The sequence below is a fragment of the Xyrauchen texanus genome, chromosome 22 (assembly GCF_025860055.1).
Source record: "Xyrauchen texanus isolate HMW12.3.18 chromosome 22, RBS_HiC_50CHRs, whole genome shotgun sequence".
Lineage (NCBI taxonomy): Eukaryota > Metazoa > Chordata > Actinopteri > Cypriniformes > Catostomidae > Xyrauchen > Xyrauchen texanus.
Window position 1 is genome coordinate 15,445,647 of NC_068297.1, and position 23,819 is coordinate 15,469,465.

At 37.9% G+C, this 23,819-nt stretch overlaps 1 protein-coding gene across 4 annotated transcripts in view; it reads left to right on the forward strand.

Moving 5' to 3' along the window:
* LOC127662869 (UTP--glucose-1-phosphate uridylyltransferase) overlaps positions 1-18,690 on the forward strand; it is a 43,034-nt gene extending 24,344 nt beyond the window's left edge. For all 4 annotated transcript variants that reach the window (XM_052154254.1, XM_052154253.1, XM_052154257.1 and 1 more), the window contains exons 5-10: positions 3,743-3,876; positions 9,057-9,354; positions 9,923-10,120; positions 16,209-16,451; positions 16,744-16,848; positions 18,114-18,690. In XM_052154254.1, the coding sequence (XP_052010214.1) occupies positions 3,743-3,876; positions 9,057-9,354; positions 9,923-10,120; positions 16,209-16,451; positions 16,744-16,848; positions 18,114-18,221 (1,086 nt within the window). In that variant the 3' untranslated portion in view covers positions 18,222-18,690. The remainder of the gene's footprint in view (positions 1-3,742; positions 3,877-9,056; positions 9,355-9,922; positions 10,121-16,208; positions 16,452-16,743; positions 16,849-18,113) is intronic.
* Positions 18,691-23,819: the final 5,129 nt, after the last annotated feature.

Genomic DNA, 23,819 nt, shown 5'->3' on the forward strand with positions numbered 1-23,819 from the left:
TATTTTGTGTTAAAGGAAAATGACTTAAATTCTGTCAAAACAGTTTGTGAATGAGGATTCCAAGTTATTCGATTACCTAGCCATTTAAACTATGTTTGTCAGAACTTTGCCATTATTTAGATAGGTACCTTTTAACACTGGGCAAACCAGTATTTACTGTTTGTGACTTATTTTACACAACCTTGGAAAACTCACATCAATGTGTGCCTTTTGTTGAATGCCATTTGAATACATTTGGATGTATTTTTAGCATAGATTATCTGTAATTTGTCAGTGAACATTTAAAGAATTACTGCTCAAATGGGTGTCTTGGACTAGACGTGAACTTTAACAAAAAAATTACACTTAAATGCTTTAATGCTCATTTAGAATTATACCGAATCCAGGATGATGCAACACCAAATGTCACTTCATGATTCATTATTGTAATTATCTCACTAGTGCAACTATAGAGATTAGAGAGGAAAGAAGTTTGAATCAATTGCCTACAGTGTTTCTACAGTTTCACTCTGGTGTAAAAGATCACATATTTACAGTTTAGTTTTCTAAACAATACCCTCCACGGCTCTACATTTACAGTATATGCAACATTATCCTTAAAGCAGAATCATTTCGACTCATGCTTCCATGGTTAAAACAGATGCTCCAAGTGTCTACGACCATTTGAACCTTAACTTGTACTGAACTCTGAATATTCCTTCAAAAGATAAAACATGACTGGAAATATTCCAGGTTCAATACAAGTTAAGCTCAATTGACAGCATTTGTGACATAATGTTGATTTACCACAAAATAAAAATTAAACTCATTCCTACGTTTATAGCAAAAATCAAGGAAACAGCGAGGCACTTACTGTGATGCGAATGGGGCCAATTTTTGGAGGGTTTAAAGGCAGAAATGTTAAGTGCATAATTTTATAAAAGCACTTACATTTAATGATTTTGTTTTAAACCACTGTTTTAGGGTTAATAGCATTACCTCGTTATGGCAACAAAGTTGTAAAATTGTATATAACTTTACACAGTAAAGTTTATTAAGTGAATTTATATAGAGCTCTTTTTTTTTTCTTGACCCTGCTATGTGCAAGCTACATGCAATGACCGTGAGCTACATCTTATCTAATTTTCAAGCACAGTTATCCTAATTCTAAGCACAATTTTCGTGCCAGTGCAAAGCCCAAATGACTGAGGTTGGGAGTGTATGCGCGCATGCACAAACAGTTTGCACGCATATAATTCCGACCTTGCCCAAAAACTGTGGTGGAATTTTATGTTAATGAAGTGCCAAAGTTTGCTATTTTCCTTAGCAATAGGTAATTGCACAAAGACTTTTGAAAACCATGTCTAATCTCGGCACAAAATCTAATTCAGTTTCTGCATTTACATTTTATGGATTCCACCAGCAAATGATATCAAGAGCTATGGATCACTTTTAATGCTAGCCATGATTTTTGTCTTTAAAATCAATATTATATTAATAATAATATGTTTTTATATTTTGTATAACGTCTTTCCAAAGTTCAAGGATGCTTTACAGAAATTAAACAAAACATTAAACAGAGAAACATATAACAAATATACGTTACAAAACAATGAACAATGGGAGAGAAGAAAAGCAGATTTCAAGCAGGTGAGACACCGGTGAGCAGGATGAGAACCAACCGTCCCAGAGAGGCTGATAGAGAATATGTAACGTACATTGCGGTTAGAGCAGCGCAAGTGACAATTCACTCATAGAGCAGGGAATACATTGCAAACAACCTATTTATACTATTACATTTGTATGAATGGGCTGTCTTTATATTGCCCTTGCTTGACAGATAATGAAAAATATAATAGGACTCAGACGGTGCAATAACTGGGAAAAAAATTACATTGCACTTGGGGGCCTGGGTAGCTCAGCCAGTATTGATGCTGACTACCACCCCTGGAGTCACAAATTCAACTGAGGCAACTGAGATTCATCCTCCGCCACCCGGATTGAGGCGAGTAACTACGCCACCATGAGGACTTGGAGCACATTTGGAATTGGGCATTCCAAACTGGAAAAAAGGGGAGAAAATCACAAAAAAATTAAATAAAATTGCACTTGACGTAGCCCATTAGTACTATGGGTGCGTGATTTCACCAACCCACTTGCGCCTAGACTTTGCGCATGCAATACCTACTTCGTTGTTCAATAGTCGTTTGGGCTCATTAAACTCTAATAATGATGCGCGAGAGCAGCATTGCAGTTCGGGCCTTAGTGAGGAGAGGAAGAATTACACCGCTCACAGTCTAGATGCACTCTAAACTTTCCAAACAGCTTCAGGTGATGTAAATCACAAAGTGTGAGTTCAAATAATATGGAAGCAGGTCATGTAAATAAATACAAACTCTGAAACTGGCATTTCTCTGTGCGGTCAGCGCCTCTTCTATGAGTTGCGCGAATGTCCCTATCTAAGGGGGAGAGATTGAAACTGCACCCGGCTGAGGCACACTGTCATGAGGACGCTCATCCCTCGAGCGTGTACACTTGCTGCAGCTAGATTATAATGTGATGGCTCGTGACTTATTGAATCGTAATTTATGTGTCACTGTGCATTTCTTATTGTGAAGAAAATTGGCAATACACCGCTTTATTAACAAGAGAGAGTTTGGTTTTTTGAGAGTTAAAGATGGATTGAAGTGAACAGAAAGGTGAGAGAGGGTATCCTTTGCAACAAAATATGTTTTTGATTTGTTTATGTTTTGGCTTGTTTTCCAATATAAATATCTAAAACTCCTTTTAAAACAATGTACATTCTCTTTAGCATCTATTAGAGAATAGATCTTGAATATACAGTATCTCACAAAAGTGAGTACACCCCTCACATTTTTGTAAATATTTTATTATTTCTATTCATGTGACAACACTGAAGAAATGACACTTTTCTACAATGCAAAGTAGTGACTGTACAGCATGTAAGAGTGTAAATATGCTGTCCCCTCAAAATAACTCAACACACAGCCATTAATGTCTAAACCACTGGCAACAAAACTGAGAACACCCCTAAGTGAAAATGATACTGTAAGTATATTTTGTCATTAATGCACTGAAAGTAGTATAACCAAGTGAAAATATACACTTGTATACAAAATACTCTATCTTAAATATAATTCTCTTAAAGCAAGTCTAAATATCTTATATGTTGCTTCTCAAGTAAATGTATCTTGTTTATAGGATATTTTGACCATTGTAAATGGAAAACAATACATAAACACTTAACAATATGATTTTTTGCAGTGAATTTCTTTACTGAATTAAACTTAATAAAAAACAATTTCCCATTAATTAATTGAATGTCATTTGGGGGTATTTTTAAAAGATGATTTTGTCCTCCTATTGTTAATAAGCATGTTTAATACAACCTTTTAAGTCAGGGCACAAGCTGAATAATCGGTTTAGAGCTAATTAATAATCGTTGCAATAATTGCAGAATAGTCGAATAACCATTCTAATAATCGTTAGATTCATCGATTATCAAAATAATCGTTAGTTGCAGCCCTATTATGGATTGACCCATTCACTTCCAGTGAAAAGTGCCTCATTGTATACCAGATTTTTTGCTTTTTTTAAAGAAAAGGAGAGAAAAGTCAAAATTATGTTTTGTTAATCAACATTATGCTGCAAATGTTGTTTATTGAGCTTAACTTGTATTGAACCTGGAATACTCCTTTTGAGTTTATTTAGCTGTTTATTTGTTTTTCTTTGGTCTCTTCAGCACTTGAATAAAACTTATAATGCTGATGTTCCACTGGTGCTCATGAACTCTTTCAACACGGACGAAGACACCAAGAAGATCCTACAGAAATACACACACCACAGAGTCAAGATACACACTTTCAACCAGAGCAGGTATTAACATACACGCACACAACGAGGACATTTGCACTGCAATCAATTTGTTACTCAGTATTTTTGTCTTGTTTTCCAGGCACAATATCTAAACATCCTTGAAACAAATTTACTTGTAAAGCACAATTACATAAGATATTAAGGTTGTTTGAACACATAATACCATGCAGTTAATGACACACCACATAATCTCACACACCAACATCTATAAGCAGACACATTGTTATTCAGCGATTTATCCAAGATACATTCCCAACAGGAAGCGAAAAGCTGGATTTGTTTTCTCCTTGATGATGCTTTCTGCTGACCCTTAGCCTGCAAACAGGTTGTGTAAAAACAAGTTAAAGATTGATGAAGTTTCCTCCCAATAATGGGGATATGTTAATATTTGATGGAGTTATCAGAGCAGAAATTTATCTCAAAGCCAACAACATATGCTTGGGGTATTGTTACACATCTTATTCAGAATAAAGTGCCAAAAGACACTTTAGATTCAGTTCCAGTTTCAACTGAAGCTCATGAATGAGGGAAGAGACAATGTGATGAAAGGATGAGGAGGATATGTGAAAGCTAAACAGGGCCTCAGATGAAGCTCCCCCTTTCATTTCCCTGGCTTAATTTGACCTGAATAAGCCTGTAATGCAGGAGTGAGAGTAGATTATAGAGCCCCTCTGAAAGCACTTGTACATTTTTAAGCAGTGTATTTTTCTTACCCGTGTTTCAAGGAACAGACCAACTTTGTCCGTGTTTTTGAATTATTTTTGTGTGTTGGTGTTTTTTTTTATTATTAACAATTTTTATTGATTCCAAACGACAAATTAAATAAACATAACAAAAAATGCAGAATAAAATCATATAAAATTAAACCCTTCCCCCCGAACATCCCACCCCCACCCGACATGCACCCCAGTGATCATAATAATATTTAGAAACATACAAAAAACATAAAAAGCACATTTAAAAAAAAAAACAATACAATTAAACCCACACATTGAAAACTAGAGATCCCTCTCCACTGCCCCTTACCTGTGAGCCTTCCAAAAAGGCCAGATATCTGCCCCATTTTCTATCAAATAGCCCCAGATTGCCCTGCCTTCTATACGACATCTCAAATGCCGCTACCCTGCCCATCTCCGTGCACCGCTCTCGAAATGAGGGCGCTCCAGGCGACTTCCATCCTCTAAGAATAACCCGTCTGCTGATCATAACACTGGCCAGGACCCAATTCTTTATGTATTTATCCCCTATATTAATGACTGCCCCATCACTTAAAATTCAGTGTCTGGGGCAAAATTCAATTTGAGTGCCCAATACGTCACACACAAAACTCTGAACCCTCAACCAAAATTCTTTGATCTTAACACACCACCAGAAAACATGGGTTGTGTCCCCATCTCCGATTGGCATTGCCAGCAGGTGGGTGTGTCTTTTAAGACCAAGCCTAGAGGGGGTCCAATAGAATCGATGTAAAACCTTATATTGCATATGGCGCCCATTTGCATGACGTTTTTTGTTTTAGAATCCCATACTCCCTTCTCCAATACCAAGTTTAAATCTTTCTCCCATAATCTCTTGAGAGAAGCTGATGCTCTGTCCCCCAGACTTTGAATTAGCAGAGAGTAATACACTGATGCATCATGACCTTTTCCAAAAGCAGTAACTACCACTCCCAGAGTATCTGCTGCTTTAGGGGTGTGTATGCTACTCCCAAAAATAGTACAGAGCAGGTGGCGCAGCTGTAAATACCTAAAGAACTGAGACCTGGGAATCCCAAAATGTTGAACCATATTTTTAAAGGATCTCAACACTCCACTCTCATATAGGTCACCGAGCGTATTACCTCACTTACAATCCACTCTGTCCTGCAGAAAGGGGACTTATTAATACATAATTTTGGGTTCAGCCATATGCTCGTGGATACATTTAAATAAATGTATACAAATTAATTAAAAGTAATTAAACACTTCAGACACTTTTGTCCATACCTAGTGCAAATGCGAGATAACGGGGTGTAACTTAACTCCTCTGATTAGTTTGATAGAAAGACTTTGCAATGGCGAAATAGGGGCAAGAACTTCCTGTTCAGTTCGAAACCAGGGAGGGGCTCTCTTTGGTGGGAGCGAGCAATGAGCCAAATATCTAAGACCGAATGCATAATAATAAAACAAAATCTTATGTAGGTCTGAAAAGCAGTTACCGCGCAGTATGCTGTCAGAACCAAAGCTTCGGATTTAGGTCAATTCACTCTGTATCCTGAGAAATAGAATTTTTAAAAACGTTATTACATTTACATTTACATTTATTCATTTGGCGGACGCTTTTATCCAAAGCGACTTACAAAAGAGGAAAAACATCAGCGAATCATCTTAGGAGACAGTGGTACAAAAAGTGCCATATTACAAAGTTTCACTATCATCAGAATACTATACAAAACAGATTTAAGTGCAACAAGAAATGTAATTTTTTTTTTTTTTTATAACATAAATAATTCTGTGGAGGCAAGGCATGGATCTAGTAGGGTCGGACACAAATACAAAAATATATTCTGCGTAAAGCAAAATCTTATGCGCCACACCTCCTTCCACCACCCCTGGAAAATCATCCTCATTTCTTATCGCGGCTGCCCCTGAATGTGGTGTACCCTATCCAGAGTAAAATAATCTGAAATGAATCAATTAGTTTGAACCGATGCTACTGGGTGTCTATAAATTAATTTAATCCTCCTAATAAAAGTATTCCTGAACCCGTACATTTTCAAATTCTTAAAGATAATCCCATTCTACCATATAAAATGCCTTTTCGATGTCAAGAGAGATGGCAGCGACTAGATTCTGATCGTTCGCCACTGACCACATGACATTAATGAAATGCCTAAATTTATCAGAAAGGTTACGGCCCCAAATTTGTCCTTTTTAAGAGTCAGACTTATCCGGGCCTGCATCATGGTTGGTGGAAGCTTTCCATTATTTAATGATTCCTTATAAATTCTAGCAAAAGTGGAGTCAGTTCTGTCGCATAAGATCTAAAAAAAACTCAGCGGCAAAGCCTTCTGATTCCGGAGCCTTGCATGTCAGCAAGGCCTTAATTAACTCGCCAAGCTCCTCCCAAGTTGATCTCAGAATCAAGAGAAATATTTTTTGCTCAGACGTCAATTCCACAACGTTTCTAATATCCTCATCAGTACATGGAGACGTGGAACTATAGAGATCAAGATAGAATTCTTTTAAAAGCATTATTTATTTATTTTCTCCGTATTTGGTATGCCAAATTCCAAGTGCGCTCTTAAGTCCTTGTGGTGGAGAACGAATCTCAGTTGCCTCTGTGTCTGAGACAGTTAACCCACGAATCTTATCACGTGGCTTGAGCGAGTTACCGCAGAGACATTTCGCGTATTGAGGCTTCACGCAATCTACCGCGGCATCCATGCCCAACCCCACCAAGTGCGAACCACATTATAGCAACCACGAGGAGTTTACCCCATGTGAATCTACCCTCCCTAGCAACCGGGCCAATTTGGTTGCTTAGGAGACCTGGTTGGAGTCACTCAGCACACCCTGGGATTCGAAATCGTGAACTCCAGGGGTGGTAGTCAGTATTTTTACAAACTGGTCTACCATCCCCCCCTAAAAGCATTATTAAAATCAATGGCTGAGGTAAATATTTCACCACCAGCAGATTTCACTGAGGGAATGATAGAAAAAGACTCTCTCTGTTTTATATATCTAGCCAGATGTTTTCCTGCTTTGTCCCACAACTGAAAGTATGACTGTCTTGCCCTGAATAGCCAAAATTCCACCTTCCACGACAAAATAGTGTGATATCTGGATTTCAATCGGGTCAATTCTCTGAGGCCAGTAGATGACATTCGGCGCTTCAGCTCTTGCCTCTGCATTTTTAATATTCCCTTCCAATTCCACGAGTTCTTGTGCTTTGAATTTGTTGGTGAATGAGGCATACTGTATGATCTGGCCCTTAAGATACTGAGGACCAGGTGGTCTCCATATTGACATTGATTTCAGCCTTTTAGCATTTGTTGGAATTCAGGATTATGTTGGAAATAGATCATGTGTCAAAGGCAAGATTATAAAGACCACATTCCGACCAAGCCCCGAACATCCTGAACAGAAAAAAAACAACAAAAAAAAACAGAAAAATGTTAAATGTGCACATTAACCCCACACATGACAATGCCAACTGGCGTCCATCCTTCCAAACTCAAACAGTCCATGTTCGCCTACGAGAACACCCAAGACAACCTTTCCGTCGGGTTGCTCAAGTCCGGTGTTTCAATATCATTTTGTGAGACAGAATTACTCCGTAAAATAATCTATAAAAATAATCTATAAAACAAATTCCAGCCAATAGGCAGAATAAACACAAAGGGTGTGTAGATTCATCCACAAACTGTCCTGAAGGTTGTTACTCTACAAAATAAAAAGAGCGCAAAAAGGGCGATTCTTCAAACAGTCAAGCCAAGCCGTTCACTGAGCCGGTCCACTCAGCTGCAACATGAGTGCAAGCAAATTACTTACTCCTGTTTAAACTTTTGGCAGGCACCGCAGCGCAAACTGCACAAATCATGTAATAGTGTCAGGTGCGCTCATGTTAACAAAGATGTCTCGCGCACCAGTTTCAAATGGGGGTAAAGATGAATTAACACTGATATTTTGGTCGGTCCCTCACACAACACTAGTTTTTGTTGTTTTAAAAGGGGGCGTGACCAAATAAATTACAAATAATCGGACTGAGTTGTCGCAAAGTGAGGAGACATCTTTCAAAGGCAGTTGTTGTTTTTGGAAAACATGTATTTTCAAGTTTACTTTATGTATTGTTTGATGCCCTACCTTTCATTTCATATTTATATTTGTTAAATTTTTGGCATTTTTAAACACTTTGTTTGGCAGTTTAACATCATGACCTTGCTGAGGACAGGTTATATGCGTGTGCTTCCAAGTATAAAGCGTGCATTTTAAAGAATTCTAATTAAATTATTTGAAAATATAAGTAGTAAAATAGTTTCCTTTTTAGATTTAACTTTTACAATATTTTTTTTTTTATTATGAATTTCTTGATTTTTAACAAAAGACTTTGTATGTTGGACATGTCCTTTATTTCAAGAATCAGTGGTGAAACAAACTTACTTAAGTAAAGATTAAAGATAATCTCTCTGGTCTTTCCAGGTATCCACGGATAAATAAGGAGTCACTGTTGCCGGTTGCTAAGGACATGGGTATGACAGGAGAGAATGCGGATGTGTGGTATCCTCCTGGTCACGGTGACATTTACAGCAGTTTTTTTAACTCTGGTCTGTTGGAGCAGCTCATCGCTGAAGGGAAAGAATACATTTTTGTCTCTAACATCGATAACCTGGGCGCCACTGTAGACCTGTACATACTGAATCACCTGGTGGGCCATCCCAATGGCAAACGCTGCGAGTTCATCATGGAGGTCACAGACAAGACCAGAGCAGATGTTAAGGTGAGACAATATTATTTGTGCATTATAAAGTTCACTGATCCCTGTATCCTATATCTTTATATGTAGAGCTAATTTGAGTTCAGAGATTCATTACTAATAGCTCTAGACTATAGGTCGCTGTTAAAAAGATTAACAGAACAAACAATCTTTCTGTCCAAGTAATTTGATAATATAGATTTATTTCCTTAAAAGTTGATTCATTGGCTTTTAAGTTAAGAAGATTTGAATGGGTAGTTGACATTAAAGTTGACATGTCCTGCTACGTGACATGCTGTAATCTTTCTAAATGACCTCATTAATTGAGAGATGGAATGTTTGTACTTTAAAAAAAAATTATTCTCAGGGCGCAGCTATTTAAATAGTGAAGGCAAAGATTTCGACCAGTCACGGCACATAAAATGTTCACTTGCCTTTAAACGTTCATGTAAAGGTAATCTAAAATATTGATCACCTCTTAAAAAGCTCATGGACATGTTATGTATCAACTAACCATATGCATACAAGTAAATGAGGTCTTATTTGTGTAGTACTGGAGACCTATCTTGTATTGTTTTCATGTGTTCTCCAGGGAGGTACACTCATTCAGTATGATGGTAAGCTTCGGTTACTGGAGATTGCGCAGGTTCCGAAGGCTCATGTTGATGAATTCAAATCGGTCACAAAATTTAAGATCTTCAACACTAACAACCTGTGGATCTCCCTGTCTGCCATAAAGAGACTGCAGGAACAAAATGCCATGGACATGGAGATCATAGTCAACCCTAAGGTAAGGAAACAAAGCAGTTGAAAACCTGGACTCAAAGGTTTAAAGGGGGAGGTTTGAGGACTAGGACATATTTTAGATAAAATGGTTTATGTTATGCCTTCTTTGTGTTCATAAATGCAAAGAAGGAAAATAATTCATAAATGCAGGAAATATTCAGATTCATTTTTGCATGTATTTTTCTGAAGTAAACCAAAGGGAAATTGTTGTTATTCCCGTTAAAGTATTCCTACCTCATTACTTTGCAGTAGCCTAAATGGCTCTGTTTTAAAGCACCCTGTATTGAAGTTTTTATGTCTGTGAGAGGTGAATTTGAGCTTTTAAAAGCCTTTTGTTACCTCCATAAACCTTTTAAGCACTGTGTTGTTTCCTATCAAGTCTCTGGAAGATTTTGAAACTGTTCTAAAATGTTTACTATGCAAACAACTTTCTGACTCAGCTGATGTGGTGATTTTGTGGTCTTTTTGAGTTTTTGTGACTTTGTGGGAGCTTTTTATTTATACGTGTTTTTTTTTTTATTATTTTAATTTAAGTGTGTAGATTGAATTATTATAATTGTTTTAGTTTTCATTTTTTAAATATTTTGTTGTACATTTCAGCAGCTGGAATGTGGTAACGGGTGTGAACCAGAAACAACATTTTTGTTACTGTGCGTACAGTATGTGTAGCATAATGTTGATTACCACAAAAGTTCATTTCAACTTTTCTGCTTTTTTTTTTCTCTAAAAAAAGCAAAAATCAAGGTTACAGTTTTCAATGGAAGTTAATACAGACCAGTTTTGGAAGGTTGAAGGCAGAAATGTGAAGCTTATAATTTTATAAAAGCACTTAATTCTTGTGTATTTTAGCTTCTAAAGTTGTTTAAATCACCATTTTTACAGTCGTTTTAGGGTTTATGGCGGTACTTCGTCATGCAATGAAATAGTAAAATTAGACATAAATTTACACAGAAAGGGACAATAACTGATTTTGTCTCTCTAAAATCATGTTAACATACATATTGTTTACATCTTGTGGCAATTCTTTTATAACAGAGTATTTAAATGTTTACAGATTGGCTCCATTCACTTCCGTTGTAAGTGCCTCACTGTAACCTAGACTTTTGCTTTTTGAAAGTGGGACAAGTAATATTTTATTTTTATGGTAATCAATATTATGCCACAAATGCTGTCAATTAGGCCAACCTGGTCTCATAGTGAAAATGTGACTCTACGTAAATTTTTGCAAAACTTGTTAACCGTGTCTTCAGGTACAATTCCCTGCAGTTTCCAGGTGAAATGTACACTGTTGGTTTTATTCACTTATACTCAAATCATGACCTAAATGGCTGATTATGACTTAATAAATGCGTAATTTTCTCTCTATTACTCAGAACCTATTTTATGATATCGACACACTTTAACTCAAACATATCTTTTAAAAAACAATACTTTTTAATGCTTTTTTTCCAACACAGATAGCTTGTGTGGTGTGACATTAAAGAATCATTGAAGCAGCACAAAATTAAGTAGTTGCTTCAGAAAAAGTGCTTTTTTCATTTCGCTTCTTCATTTTTAAACACTAATGGTTAGATTTAAGCATTGACTTGGTAAGGATGTCTTTTTTAAAACAAAGCTAGAGGTTAGGTTCAGGCAAAACATTTTAAGTTAGGGAGGTATGTCTAAAAAAAAAATTAATCTAAAATTCACCTTAAAACCACATCTGAAAGCGACACCATTTTAGTTGCTTTTGGTGCCCCCAGCTGTACATTTCACTTGAAACCTGCAGCCAAATGTGATTTACAGCTCATAAATTTTGAATTACAAAAATGTCATGTTCATGTTAATTTATTATTAATTTATTTCAGAGAATATTTAGCATGTAAATATTACAAGCAATGTCCTTCATAAGGTCAATGGAGTAAGTCATTGTTAAATAATTTTGTCATCCAATGTATTTAATTTATTTTGTTGATCTGCAATCCCCGTCTCGATACGGCTCAGCTGAGGGAAGAAAGAAATGACACAGAGAACCAATGGTATCAAATCCTTCTGCAACGTTTATTGTTCAGCATTCGGTTATATGTTCCAGAAAAACCACATTCCACTGGACCCCCACCAATGAAATAGTTCTTTACCTTATATGGGGGTGACATACATGTTTGAGCTACGTGTGAAACGTGAGATTAGAGAGAAAAAACACATTCCTAAAGAACACATCCTTTGAACAAGGAGCAGCTTTGCTTTGTGATGACACAGCAAGCTACATCGCCCAGAGAAGTTGTTGAGAAGCCTTAATTATTCCACAGTCATCTTGCAGTACTCACTTTGCAGCCGAGTGGACCGGCTCACTGAACATTCACTTGAAGAAATGAAGTGCTTTTTTTTTGTGCTGGTTCCGCTTAGCGGCTGGAATTTATTTTGTTGTTTAACACAGCTTTTGTGTTTATTCCACCTATTGGCTGGAGTTTGTTTTATAGATTATCTTTTGCTGTGTAATTCTGTCTCACAATATTGTATGGAAACACCGGACTTGAGTAGTTGCACACCTTTTTCTTTTTTCTTGATTGTTTTTTCTGGGGGAAGTTTGGGTTTTGATGGTCGCACCAATGTTGAAAAGTTGTTTTATAATCTTGTTTTTGACATACAATCTATTTTTTCTTATATGTCAAATACTAATATGAGTGGGTTATCTCTCTCCACATGGAATGTGAATGGGCTGGGGCACCCCATAAAAAGAAGGAAGGTTATTTCTCTTCAGTGTAAGAAATATGATAGGTTCGTTTCTTGAAGAAACACTTTCTATGCAGGAAGCTGAAAAATTTGGAAAGATATGGGGTGGAAATTTTATTATAGTGCTTGCTCGAGTAAGAGCAGGGGAGTAATTACACTGATCAGTAAATATCTACAATGCAAATGTCTCAAACAGAGTAAAGATAAATTAGGAAGAGTCATTATTGTTTTAGCTGAAATTCAGGGACAAAGTCTTATTCTGGCTAATATTTATGCACCTTGCGTTGATGATCAGGGCTTTTTTTATTGATCTAGAAGGGATGTTGCAAGCCGCTGGCACCCCTCATGATATAATATTGGGTGGAGACTTTTAATCTTTTGATGGACGCCCCCTTGAGCTTCACAGGATGTGTAAATATCTTACACATTTGACTTTTGAACCCATCTGGTAGGGACTATACTTTTTTTTTTTTTTTCATCAGTCCATAAGATTTACTCTAGAATATATATATATATATATCTAAATCCCTCATTTCATCTCTTGTTGATTGCTCAATTGGAAACATTTTAGTCTCTGATCACGCCCTGATGTTTTGGCTTGGGAGGCACTTAAAAGCTATTCTTAGGGGTCCGATCATAGCACAAGAACTTGTGGAATTGGAAGGAAATATTAAAAGTGCCGAGGCAGAGCTGAAGCACCGAATGTTGTCTAATGGCCTCAGGGAATTGATTAAGGTGGAGTTTTGGCTGTTCAGTGCAAGACAGTCATACTTTGAGTCAGGGGACAATGCAGGGAAGCTTCTGGCTAGATATATAAAACGGAGTCTTTTACTACCATTCCCTCAATTAATCTGCTGGTGGTGAAATGTTTACCTCAGCCATTGATATTAATAATGCTTTTAAAGAATTCTATCTTGATCTCTATAATTCTTCGTCTGTTGATGATGATATTAGAAACTTTGTGAAACTACTAGAACTTCCTAAACTGATGGACTGAGCAAAGGAATTCTTTTGATTCTGAGATAATCTTGGAATCTCTTATGCTACAGAACTTACTCTTTCTTTTTCTAGAAGTTTATACTGAATCATTAAAGAATGGAAAGCTTCCGCCAACCATGGTGTAAACCCGGACCAGTCTGATTCTTAAAAAGGACAAAGATCCAAGCGAGTGCAAGAGTTACCGTCCAATTTCACTTTGGATAAATGTGTCTGACAAATTAATAAATGTAAATCTCACTTGGTGTAGAAAAGGTATTTGATATGGTAGAATGGGATTATCTTTTTTTATATTTTGGAAATGTACGGGTAAATTTTTTTTATTAACAATTTATATATATATTCGTTTTAAAACAAGTTTCCTGAACACACCACCAGTCTTCCATTGGTCAGCCAAAAAGAGTCCCATCCTTAACGTCCCAAACCCAGAGTGATTGACAGGCAGACAAGTCTTCTGTTCAGCTAAATTAAGAATCTGGTTATTGTTTTCACTGTTTATCAAGCCTAGGGCTGTTACAAAGACAGGTCCGATATATCATATCACCTATTTCAATTATATCTGACTGGTAATAGGGATGTTTTCTGCATGTCATTTTATTGAAAAAAATCACTTGCAATCACTTCAATTTGTTCTAAAACACTATTTACTCTATAACTGTGCGCAAGAGAACTTCTCTTTCATTATTCCTCCTTTCTTTCTTGCACTCTCTCACATTCTTTTACTGTCTTTCTTTTGTTAAGCCCTAGGTAAAAAAGAGAGACCCTGATTCATTCATCAGGCCTCAGGAGACCCTGTAAAACTGTGCTTCAGCAGTCTCCTTTGCGGAGATTGCACTTCTGAATGAAACCCACTTATAAAACACTTTATACCAGCACTTTCAAAAGCAGATGCTTTGGAGGCAAGACTCTTAATTTTCATATGTGTGCTCTGTGTCTGTTTTGTTCTTGATATTAATAGTTTAGCACTCCTAGAAATGTAGACTGCGATCACAGTGTGCAGTTGAGTGTTTTATGGATGATGATAATAATACACAGAATCAGCCTGAATGTTTCCCTAGATTCAAAAGCTAATAGATAGAGAAGAACGTCTATATAATTTGGTAAAAATGAATTCTGTTGGGTTCTTTGTTCTTAGTCCATCACAGAAGACTACAGAAATGAAAGGTAACCATGAGAAATTATGTGTGTGTGTGTGTGTGTGTATGAATAGCCAGTGTTGTTCCTGATACAATAGAGTAGTTTCAGCAGAGAGTGTGGGATTCTAGAACCATTCCCTGATTTCTTTACACCCAATCCCTCTTGCTCCTGTACTGTTATCTTTGTTCTTGAGTCGCTTAATAAATCATGCATATGTATTTTAGCATACTTTTGATGCACCGTGCTTGACCATACTTTGGTCAAATGAATTAATATCTACTCCCTTGACCAACACACAATGGGTGTCATTTTAAACTTAAAAGCTGGAATTTGCCATTCATATGGGCAAAATAACCAGCTTTCAACAGGTGCTTTTTAATATGCTAACCAATTAGAAGTGTTCCATTTTCATGACTCATGAAATATGATTATTTACTGTACACCATACTATCAAACATCATACAGATCGGAAATTTCTGGAGAATAAAACCCATCTGCCACACCCACATACCAAATATACAGTATACCGCATAAAAGCCCTGAGCAAACATCATTGAGTTTATAAGTTGTAAACGGTTGTGGCTTTTTGTCACGTTTCCGTTTGTAACTTTAAAAATACACAGAATATAAAAACAGCAGATAATCTCTTATTAAAATAAAATACATTTTACACTACCCCAGATATCTTGTTTTTTGTCATCCTGATAGGTGGTCTGTGGTTACAAAGCAGACCAATCACTACTGTTGTGGTCCATGTTGATGCATCACACAGATACATTTTTGGAGACGCGTATATATTTTTTACACATAGTGTAGGTACGATGCAGAAGTATAAATCGACCTAGAGTACTATATGTCACTTTTCAGGACACTGCCTTCACAGCTGTGACATGTTAACTGCCCACATAAAAACAATATTTCAGTGATGACAACTCTTGATTATAATGGATTTGACAAGTTGGTAGGTTTCAAATTGGTGCACATGATCTGCTTACACAGAGTGTTGATCTAGACAAGTGGTGCTGGGGAGGGGGAGGATTTCAGTAAAACTCTTGTAGCATCCTGCTGTTAGACTGGCTTACCAGCAATTAACAATTGACAATTGAAATGCTAGACAAAGAGGAAGTACTTGAGTTGATTAGCTAACACTCAAGGACCTAGCAGCTTGTAACATGTAGAGTTTAATGAAAGAACTCAAGATAATGTGTATTCATGAATTGGAGCTTTCTTATATCTCTCTCTCTCAGACTCTTAATGGGGGTCTGAATGTAATTCAGCTGGAGACTGCAGTGGGCGCTGCCATCAAGTGCTTTGATAACGCCCTGGGCATCAACGTGCCCCGCAGTCGCTTCTTGCCTGTCAAAACCACATCTGACCTTCTATTGGTAATGTCCAACCTGTACAGCCTGGAGGCAGGCTCTCTGACCATGAGTGAGAAGCGTGAGTTTCCCACTACTCCTCATGTCAAATTGGGCAGCTCCTTCACCAAGGTACTAAACCTAAAGGAAGCATATACAACACATTTACATAATTTCAAAACCCATGGTGATCCTCTCTAGACTTGTTATATAGTGTGATTAATTAGTGTCCTTTGTATTTGACCTACAATGTGCTTTTTCTTATTTAGCGTACAATTAATATTGCTACACTCATGTGTTTATATCTTTATGGTAACTTCCTAAGCCCCTACCAAAATACTACTTTGGTCATTTTAGATTTGAAAAAGACCTATTTAGCCCTTTTTATCAAGTTGTAATCTTCAATCCAGATCCCTTCTTTTAGGTTCAGGAATATCTCACACGATTCGAGAGCATTCCAGACATGCTGGAGCTGGATCACTTGACGGTGTCTGGAGATGTGACATTCGGAAAGCAGGTTTCTCTGAAGGTAAGAGCAGGCAACTACTGAGCCCCTTTTATTTTCTTTATTAAATAGTTTTGCGTCGACTCGCAATAGTCTTCAATTACCTCACAAAAGGTTTTTGCCCCTTTGCAGTAGTTTTGCATTCCCAATATTTTGGTTCCCTTGCCGTAAACAAGCTATGGTTTTACTATAGTGACCATAGTTGACTACAGTATTTGTTGTAAAACCATATTGATCACAAAATTTGCCATGGTTTTACTACAGCAACCTTTATTTTTTTGTGAAACCAAAGTAGTAACAGGAAAAAGAAAAACATGGGAATAAAAATCAAAATGTTGTGGTTACTATGGTTTTACTATAAAAACCATAGTTCAACAATGAATCGTGTTAGTATAATCCTTATAACCCTAAAACCCTTTATAGAAATCAACCATGGTTTTACTACAGTAACTATAGTTAAACCATGGTATTTACTAAATAATTACTAGTAAAACCATGGTTTATTGTATCCAAACCATGGTTTGTGCCAAAGAATAGTCATGGTTGCTACAATATTACTGTACTATAGTAGAACCATAGTTTCCACCAAAATAAAACATGGTTACCACTATTAAGGTTACTATAATATTACTATAGTAAAACCATGTTTAATTTTATTGCGAGGGAATCCAAAATAATCCCTCCTTGTTATTTAAGGAGCTCAGTAGTATACAGTTTAAAGCATGAAAACATGTTTAATAGATTCTGCAGTTTTAATAGATCAGTCAGTTTCCACTAGGACTGTTTGCATTAAGTTTAGCATCAATGGTGGCAGAGATTTCTACAGGAACTGTGTATGTGAGTTACTGGCTTATTATTATACACCCACGCCACCAGATATTTGTGTCTGATATTTAAGGTGTGGCCTGTGGATTAATTGTTTTAATGTGATATCAAGATTACTGTAAATGAGATTATCATACTGAGCTAAAATGATTTTGGACAGAATCTAAACCATATATTAAACATATTTTTCACTTTAAATGGTGATTCTCTCTTTAAAATGTATGGGGCTGTTTAAGGGGCTGTTCAGGCCAAACTTCATTCTTGCATTAAAAAGCTACATGCAGTGCAAAAATAGAACAGTTTGTTAATAATTCTAAGTCTGGACAAATAGTGACAGAATACACACTATTTACAGTCTCAATGTGAGAGATTTTAGACCCAAGACTGTACCGCTCAGAACAGCTATGTTTTTTGCTCTAAAATATGGTAAAAATCCAGCCTGATTATTCCTCTATCCTCTCCAGGGAACTGTCATCATCATAGCTAACCATGGAGACCGAATTGACATTCCAGCTGGCTCCATGTTGGAAAATAAAATTGTGTCCGGAAACCTTCGGATCCTGGACCATTGATGTTGCTGTTATGTGAGCTGGATGCTTCATCACATGGCCTATCCACACCTGCCACTCTCAGAGTCTCCATCAGTGGAGCTAATCACAGCATACACTGCCACCAATACCATAAACAATTTCCACATCATTCCAGAGACATTTATTTTTGTAGTAGTCTGGGTCTTTTGTGTTTTCTTTTCCTCCTATTTGTGTTTTTGTCCTTTAATAGTCCATAGATCTGTCTGTATCAAAAGATTTCACTTTATGTATGTAACATTAGCACAAAAATTCACATCATTGTGTTATATTTGTTTTTGTTTTTACTCTGAGAATGCACTACTTGCTCAAAAATGTGAAGGAAAGAGTGGATGAAAGAGGGGTAAAGCAATGAATGACCTGCAACAGTGAAGGTTGACGGTTCTGTCATTACATTCTAGAGACCGTTCTAGATCCTAAAAGTTCTGTAGAAATAAATAAAGTGCAATATGAAACAGAACAGCAGCGGTTTGTGTCTTTTCTGTTCAGCCTGATTTCACAGACGTACCTGAAAATGAAAGTCTTTGGATTGTGTGCAAGCTCTATGGGGGTCTCCTTAGTCCCTTCATTTATTTGGATGACTTGTGTATTTTATGTCGCTGGTCACAGCCAAAGATTAATAGATGGACAAAGATATTTTTCCAAATAGCATCCTATATACAAGTACTATAACTATTTGATATTGAGCTAACATGTAGCATTAGATAAATTCCAGAAAGTCTGTATGCATGTTAATTGTGTGCATATTAATTAGCAATGTTAAGTTTTAAGATAAACAATAATTTAATGTCAGTAAATTAGGTGTATCAAAGAAGAATTATATTTTGCCATTCTTTTGAGGTAAAAATGAGGATCCACTCTGCCAGTGTTACTAAATCGCATCTGAAAATTCCATCAGGAAGTGGCGTGTGTGTGTGTTGCATTTTGTGTGTTTAGAATTTTCAGATGGAAAAAAATCTAATTTGGATTGCTCATGAAAACTGGGTGTCAATGGACAATATCTGGGTGTTTATCCAACTATTCTTATGCTAATTTTAAAATTTTGCTTAACCAAACCTAATTGGAAATGCTTGATATACGCATAAACTAAATATTTCCTTAAAAGTATTTGTGCTAGGCAGAAGTGTATTTTCTAGAGTTTTGCATTAGTCAACATGATTAACATTATATTTTGTCAAATATTTAGAAATGCACTTGAAGGGAAACATTTGGATGAAAACCCAGTGAATATCACATTGTGTCAGAATAATAATATATTTTTTTAATTATTTATTTATGACTTCCATGTTTCTAATATTCTAGTTTTAATAAAACATCAGGAATACTACAAGTTGCTTCTTTTTTTTGTTGTTGTTGTATAGGGTTCCCCACGCCCAACCCTCATTTCGAGCACTGAAATTAAACCGATCTATTTTTTTTTATTTTAATTTATCCCCTTTTTCTCCAAATTTGGAATGCCCAATTACCACTACTAAGGTCCTTGCGGTGATGCGGTTACTCACCTCAATCCGGGTGGCTGAGGACAAGTCTCAGTTGCCTCCGCTTCTGAGACATTCAATCTGCACATCTTATGACATTGCTGCGCCTGACTCGTGGAGACTCACAACATGGGAGTCTAATGCTACCCTCCGATCCATGCACAACCCCATGAGGTTACCCCATGTGACTCTACCCTCCCTAGTAACCAGTCCAATGTGGTTGCTTAGGAGACCTGGCTGGAGTCACTCAGCACGCCCTGGATTCAAACTCAATTCTCCAGGGGTGGTAGTCCGCGTCAATACTCGCTGAGCTACCCAGGCCCCCTAAACCCATCTATTTGTTATTTATAATGGAAATGTTTGGAAGTAATGAGCTGGAATTAGATCATGAAGGAAGTGAGTGTGGTCAAATTCCAAATGATATATTTGGCCCCTAGAAGGACACTACGGAAAGGGGACACCACTTGTAATGACCAAGGTCGTTAAATTGTAAGTGTGCAACTGTATACCTTCAGAAGAGTGCACGTTAGCAAACATATGATGGTTTACCTGGGATTTTAAAGGACTATCAGCGCAAAGTATAGGTTGCATATTTTCATGTTTGTTTGTTTGTTTGTTATAAAACACAACAACACACAATCTAAAACAAATTTAACAAAAGTTTTAGTTGCCACAATTTGCCACCCTGATGACTGTTTATTGTTGCCAGAGATTTCAACCATGCAAATCTCAAGACAGTGCTCCCTAAATTCCATCAGTATGTGGACTTTGCAATGAGAGGGGCGAACACGCTTGATCTTGTTTACACAAACATCCCAGGCGCATACCGGACGGAGTCCCGCCTCCACCTTGGCTACTCAGACCACATCTCTGTTATGCTAATCCAAGCATACAGACCGCTCCAAAAGCAGGTGAAAACCTGGCCAGCAGGAGCCATCTCTGCTCTTCAGGACTGTTTTGAGTGTACTGACTGGCAAATGTTCAGGGAGGCTGCAACATATGGCAACTCTTCGAACTTGGAGGAATACACAGCATCAGAGACCAGCTATATCATCAAGTGCATTGATGATGTCACTTTCTCCAAGACCATCACCAAACACTCCAACCAGAAGCTGTGGATGACTGCGGAGGTGTGTGCGCTGCTGAGGACCCGAGACTCTGCCTTCAGAGCAGGCGACAAGGCTGCCCTAAGAACAGCGAGGGCCAAACTGTCCCGGGCGATCAAAGAGGCAAAGCGCGCACACGCCCAGAGAATCCACAGTCACTTCCAGGACAGCAGTGACAAGCGGCGCATGTGGCAGGCATCCAGGCCATCACCAACTACAGGACAACATCAGTTGCCTGTGACAAAGATGCCTCCCTTCCAGATGCGCTGAATGACTTCTACGCTAGGTTTGAAGCACAGAACGACGTGGAGGAGGGGAAGACCACCCCTCCTCCCAACGACCAGGTGCTCTGTTTTACCACAGCTGATGTGAGGAAAACTCTACGTAGAGTCAACCCACAGAAGCCTGCTGGACCAGACAACATTCCTGGCAGTGTGCTACCGACATCTTCAACATCTCTCTGAGTAGTGCCGTCATTCCAAAGTGCTTCAAGGCCACCACCATCGTCCCCATGTCAAAGAAGTCTTCAGTGTCCTGCCTCAACGACTATGTCCCGTTGTACTTCCACCCATCATCATGAAGTGCTTCGATAGGCTCGTCATGAGGCACATTAAGCTGCCAGCTGCCCCCCTCACTAGACCCACTGCGGTTCACGTATCGTCCAAACCGTTCATCAGACGACGCCATCGCCACCACCCTCCATCTGGCCCTCACCCACCTAGACAAAAAGGACACATATTTGACTTGCACCATTTCGGACCGCAAAGCCCTACAGAGGATAGTGAGGACAGCTGAGAAGATCATCTGGGTCTCTCTTCCCTCCATCAAAGACATTTACAAAAAACACTGCATCCGCAAAGCAACCAGCATTGTGGATGAGCCCACACACCCCGCACACAATCTCTTCACCCTCCTGCTATCTGGCAAGACGTAGCGAGGCATTTGGGCCCTCATGTCCAGACTGTGTAATAGCTTCTTTCCCCAAGCCATCAGACTCCTCAATACCCAGAGACTGGACTGGCACACACACACATGTCCTGAGTTGCACTTTAATTATTGTTACTTTATACCTGGCTGCTACCTCAATAACTGCTATGTGCATAGAACACTATCTCATAGTATGTTATGTTTACATTTGGCATTTTAGAAACTGTCATCTTTTGCACTACTGTGTACTGGTCGGCACTGCACTGTCTCTCACTGTGCCTATTGTCCTGTTCATTGTTAGTAATTTATTGTACTGTCCCATACGTTTCGCACACGTTTCACACTTTATATAGGTATGTTATTTAGTCTGTGTAGTCTCATGTGGTTCTCTGTTTGTCCTATGTTGTTTTATGTAGCACCTGGGTTCTGGAGGAACGTTATCTCATTTCACTGTGTATGGTACAAACTGTATATGGTTGAACGACAATAAAAACCACTTGACTTGTCATTTGCTAAGTTATCAAGGTTACATTTCAGTGCAAATATAGTGGCAGCCACATATTGTACATTCGTCGTTGCGTAGTAATGCCCTGTTCCCTTCAGAGTGCTCACTTAAAGTGCTCTGCCCTGTGAATAGAGTTTGTGCCCTATGTGTGTTAGAATGGAAAAGAACTAGGAAGTTTAAACCACTGCAGCAGTTTATGAGGACTGTACACAAGGGCTCTCTGGATCCCTGGGTGCGGTTGGTTATTGTGTTCCACTAGATTGTTAATGTGAAAGCAACCGAGCAGTAAACATGCTGTTTTAATAACCTGCATGCAGTGCTGGGCCACAACACAGCAGGACACGCACACATATTGATGATTTATGAGCAAAGAGGTGTTCAGATTGTTGTCTTCACAGCCAGACACTCATCTCTTGAGTAATTATTTGAGAATACAACATTTGGAGTCAATGGAACATATAATGTACGGCCCATATGTGACTGCTGAACACATTTTTGAACTCTTAAGTTCCAAACCATTATAGGGGGTTGGTCCTCCCTTTGCTGTTTTAAGTTTAAACTCAAATGGGATTTGCTCCCATTCAGACTCAAGAGCATTAGTGAGGTCATGCACTCATGTTGGCGACGGAGTCTGGCACTCAGTTGGTGTTACAATTCACCGTACTGTAAAAGTGTTCAAAGGGATTTAGGTCTGGACTTTGTGCAGGGCAGTCAAGGTCTTCAACACCAGACTTGGCAAGCGCTACATAGACCTTGCTTTGTGCACAGGGCAGGGGCATTGTCATGCTGGAACATAAAAGGTACATATTGTTCTACTTTAAACATTTGCCAAAAAGGTTTGCATGGCTGTCTGCTTTTTTGTGTGTGCACTTGTTAGTAATGGGTGTAGCTGAAATGGCCAAAACTGTTCATTAGAAGGGGGTTTTCGCAAACTTGGCCATGTTTTGTATTTCCTCAAGTTCACATGGGTCATTTTTGCTGGTTCACTATGGAATGTGTAAAATCAAAATGATTTATAGATACAGTTGTATAAAAGAAACAACAAGGCTGGTATTTTCCTAATATTACAAAGCCTGTTAAAGGAATCGTTCACTCTCGATCACTATTCACATTCATTGCATCTGTTTGGATTGAAAAACAAGTCCTATAACCCTTCCTGTTCTAATTTTGCTCATTAACAGAACCTTATGGGAATGAAATGTTTTGATGATGTGGCAGTCATTGTGAAATACTCAATGTCAAAAGATGAGCTCATAAGAAAGGAAAACAGGAAATCGGTCTGTCGCATCCTGCTCTGACATGGCCACAGATGGTCTCCAGAGTCTGAGGTAGTATCGGTCTTAATACAGAAGTTAATCATTAACCAGAAGATGAATTCTGATACATCCTTGAAAACATTTTTATAGAAATGCATAATATAAATTAGGTAATGGAATTTAGATGATCTTCTTCCATCAATTTTGTTTTTCTTTCTTTCTTTCTTTCTAGATAACATACTGCAGTTCACATATACAGGCAACTTGTTCATATCCAAAAACAAATTAGGCTTCAGATTATGAATATTTCA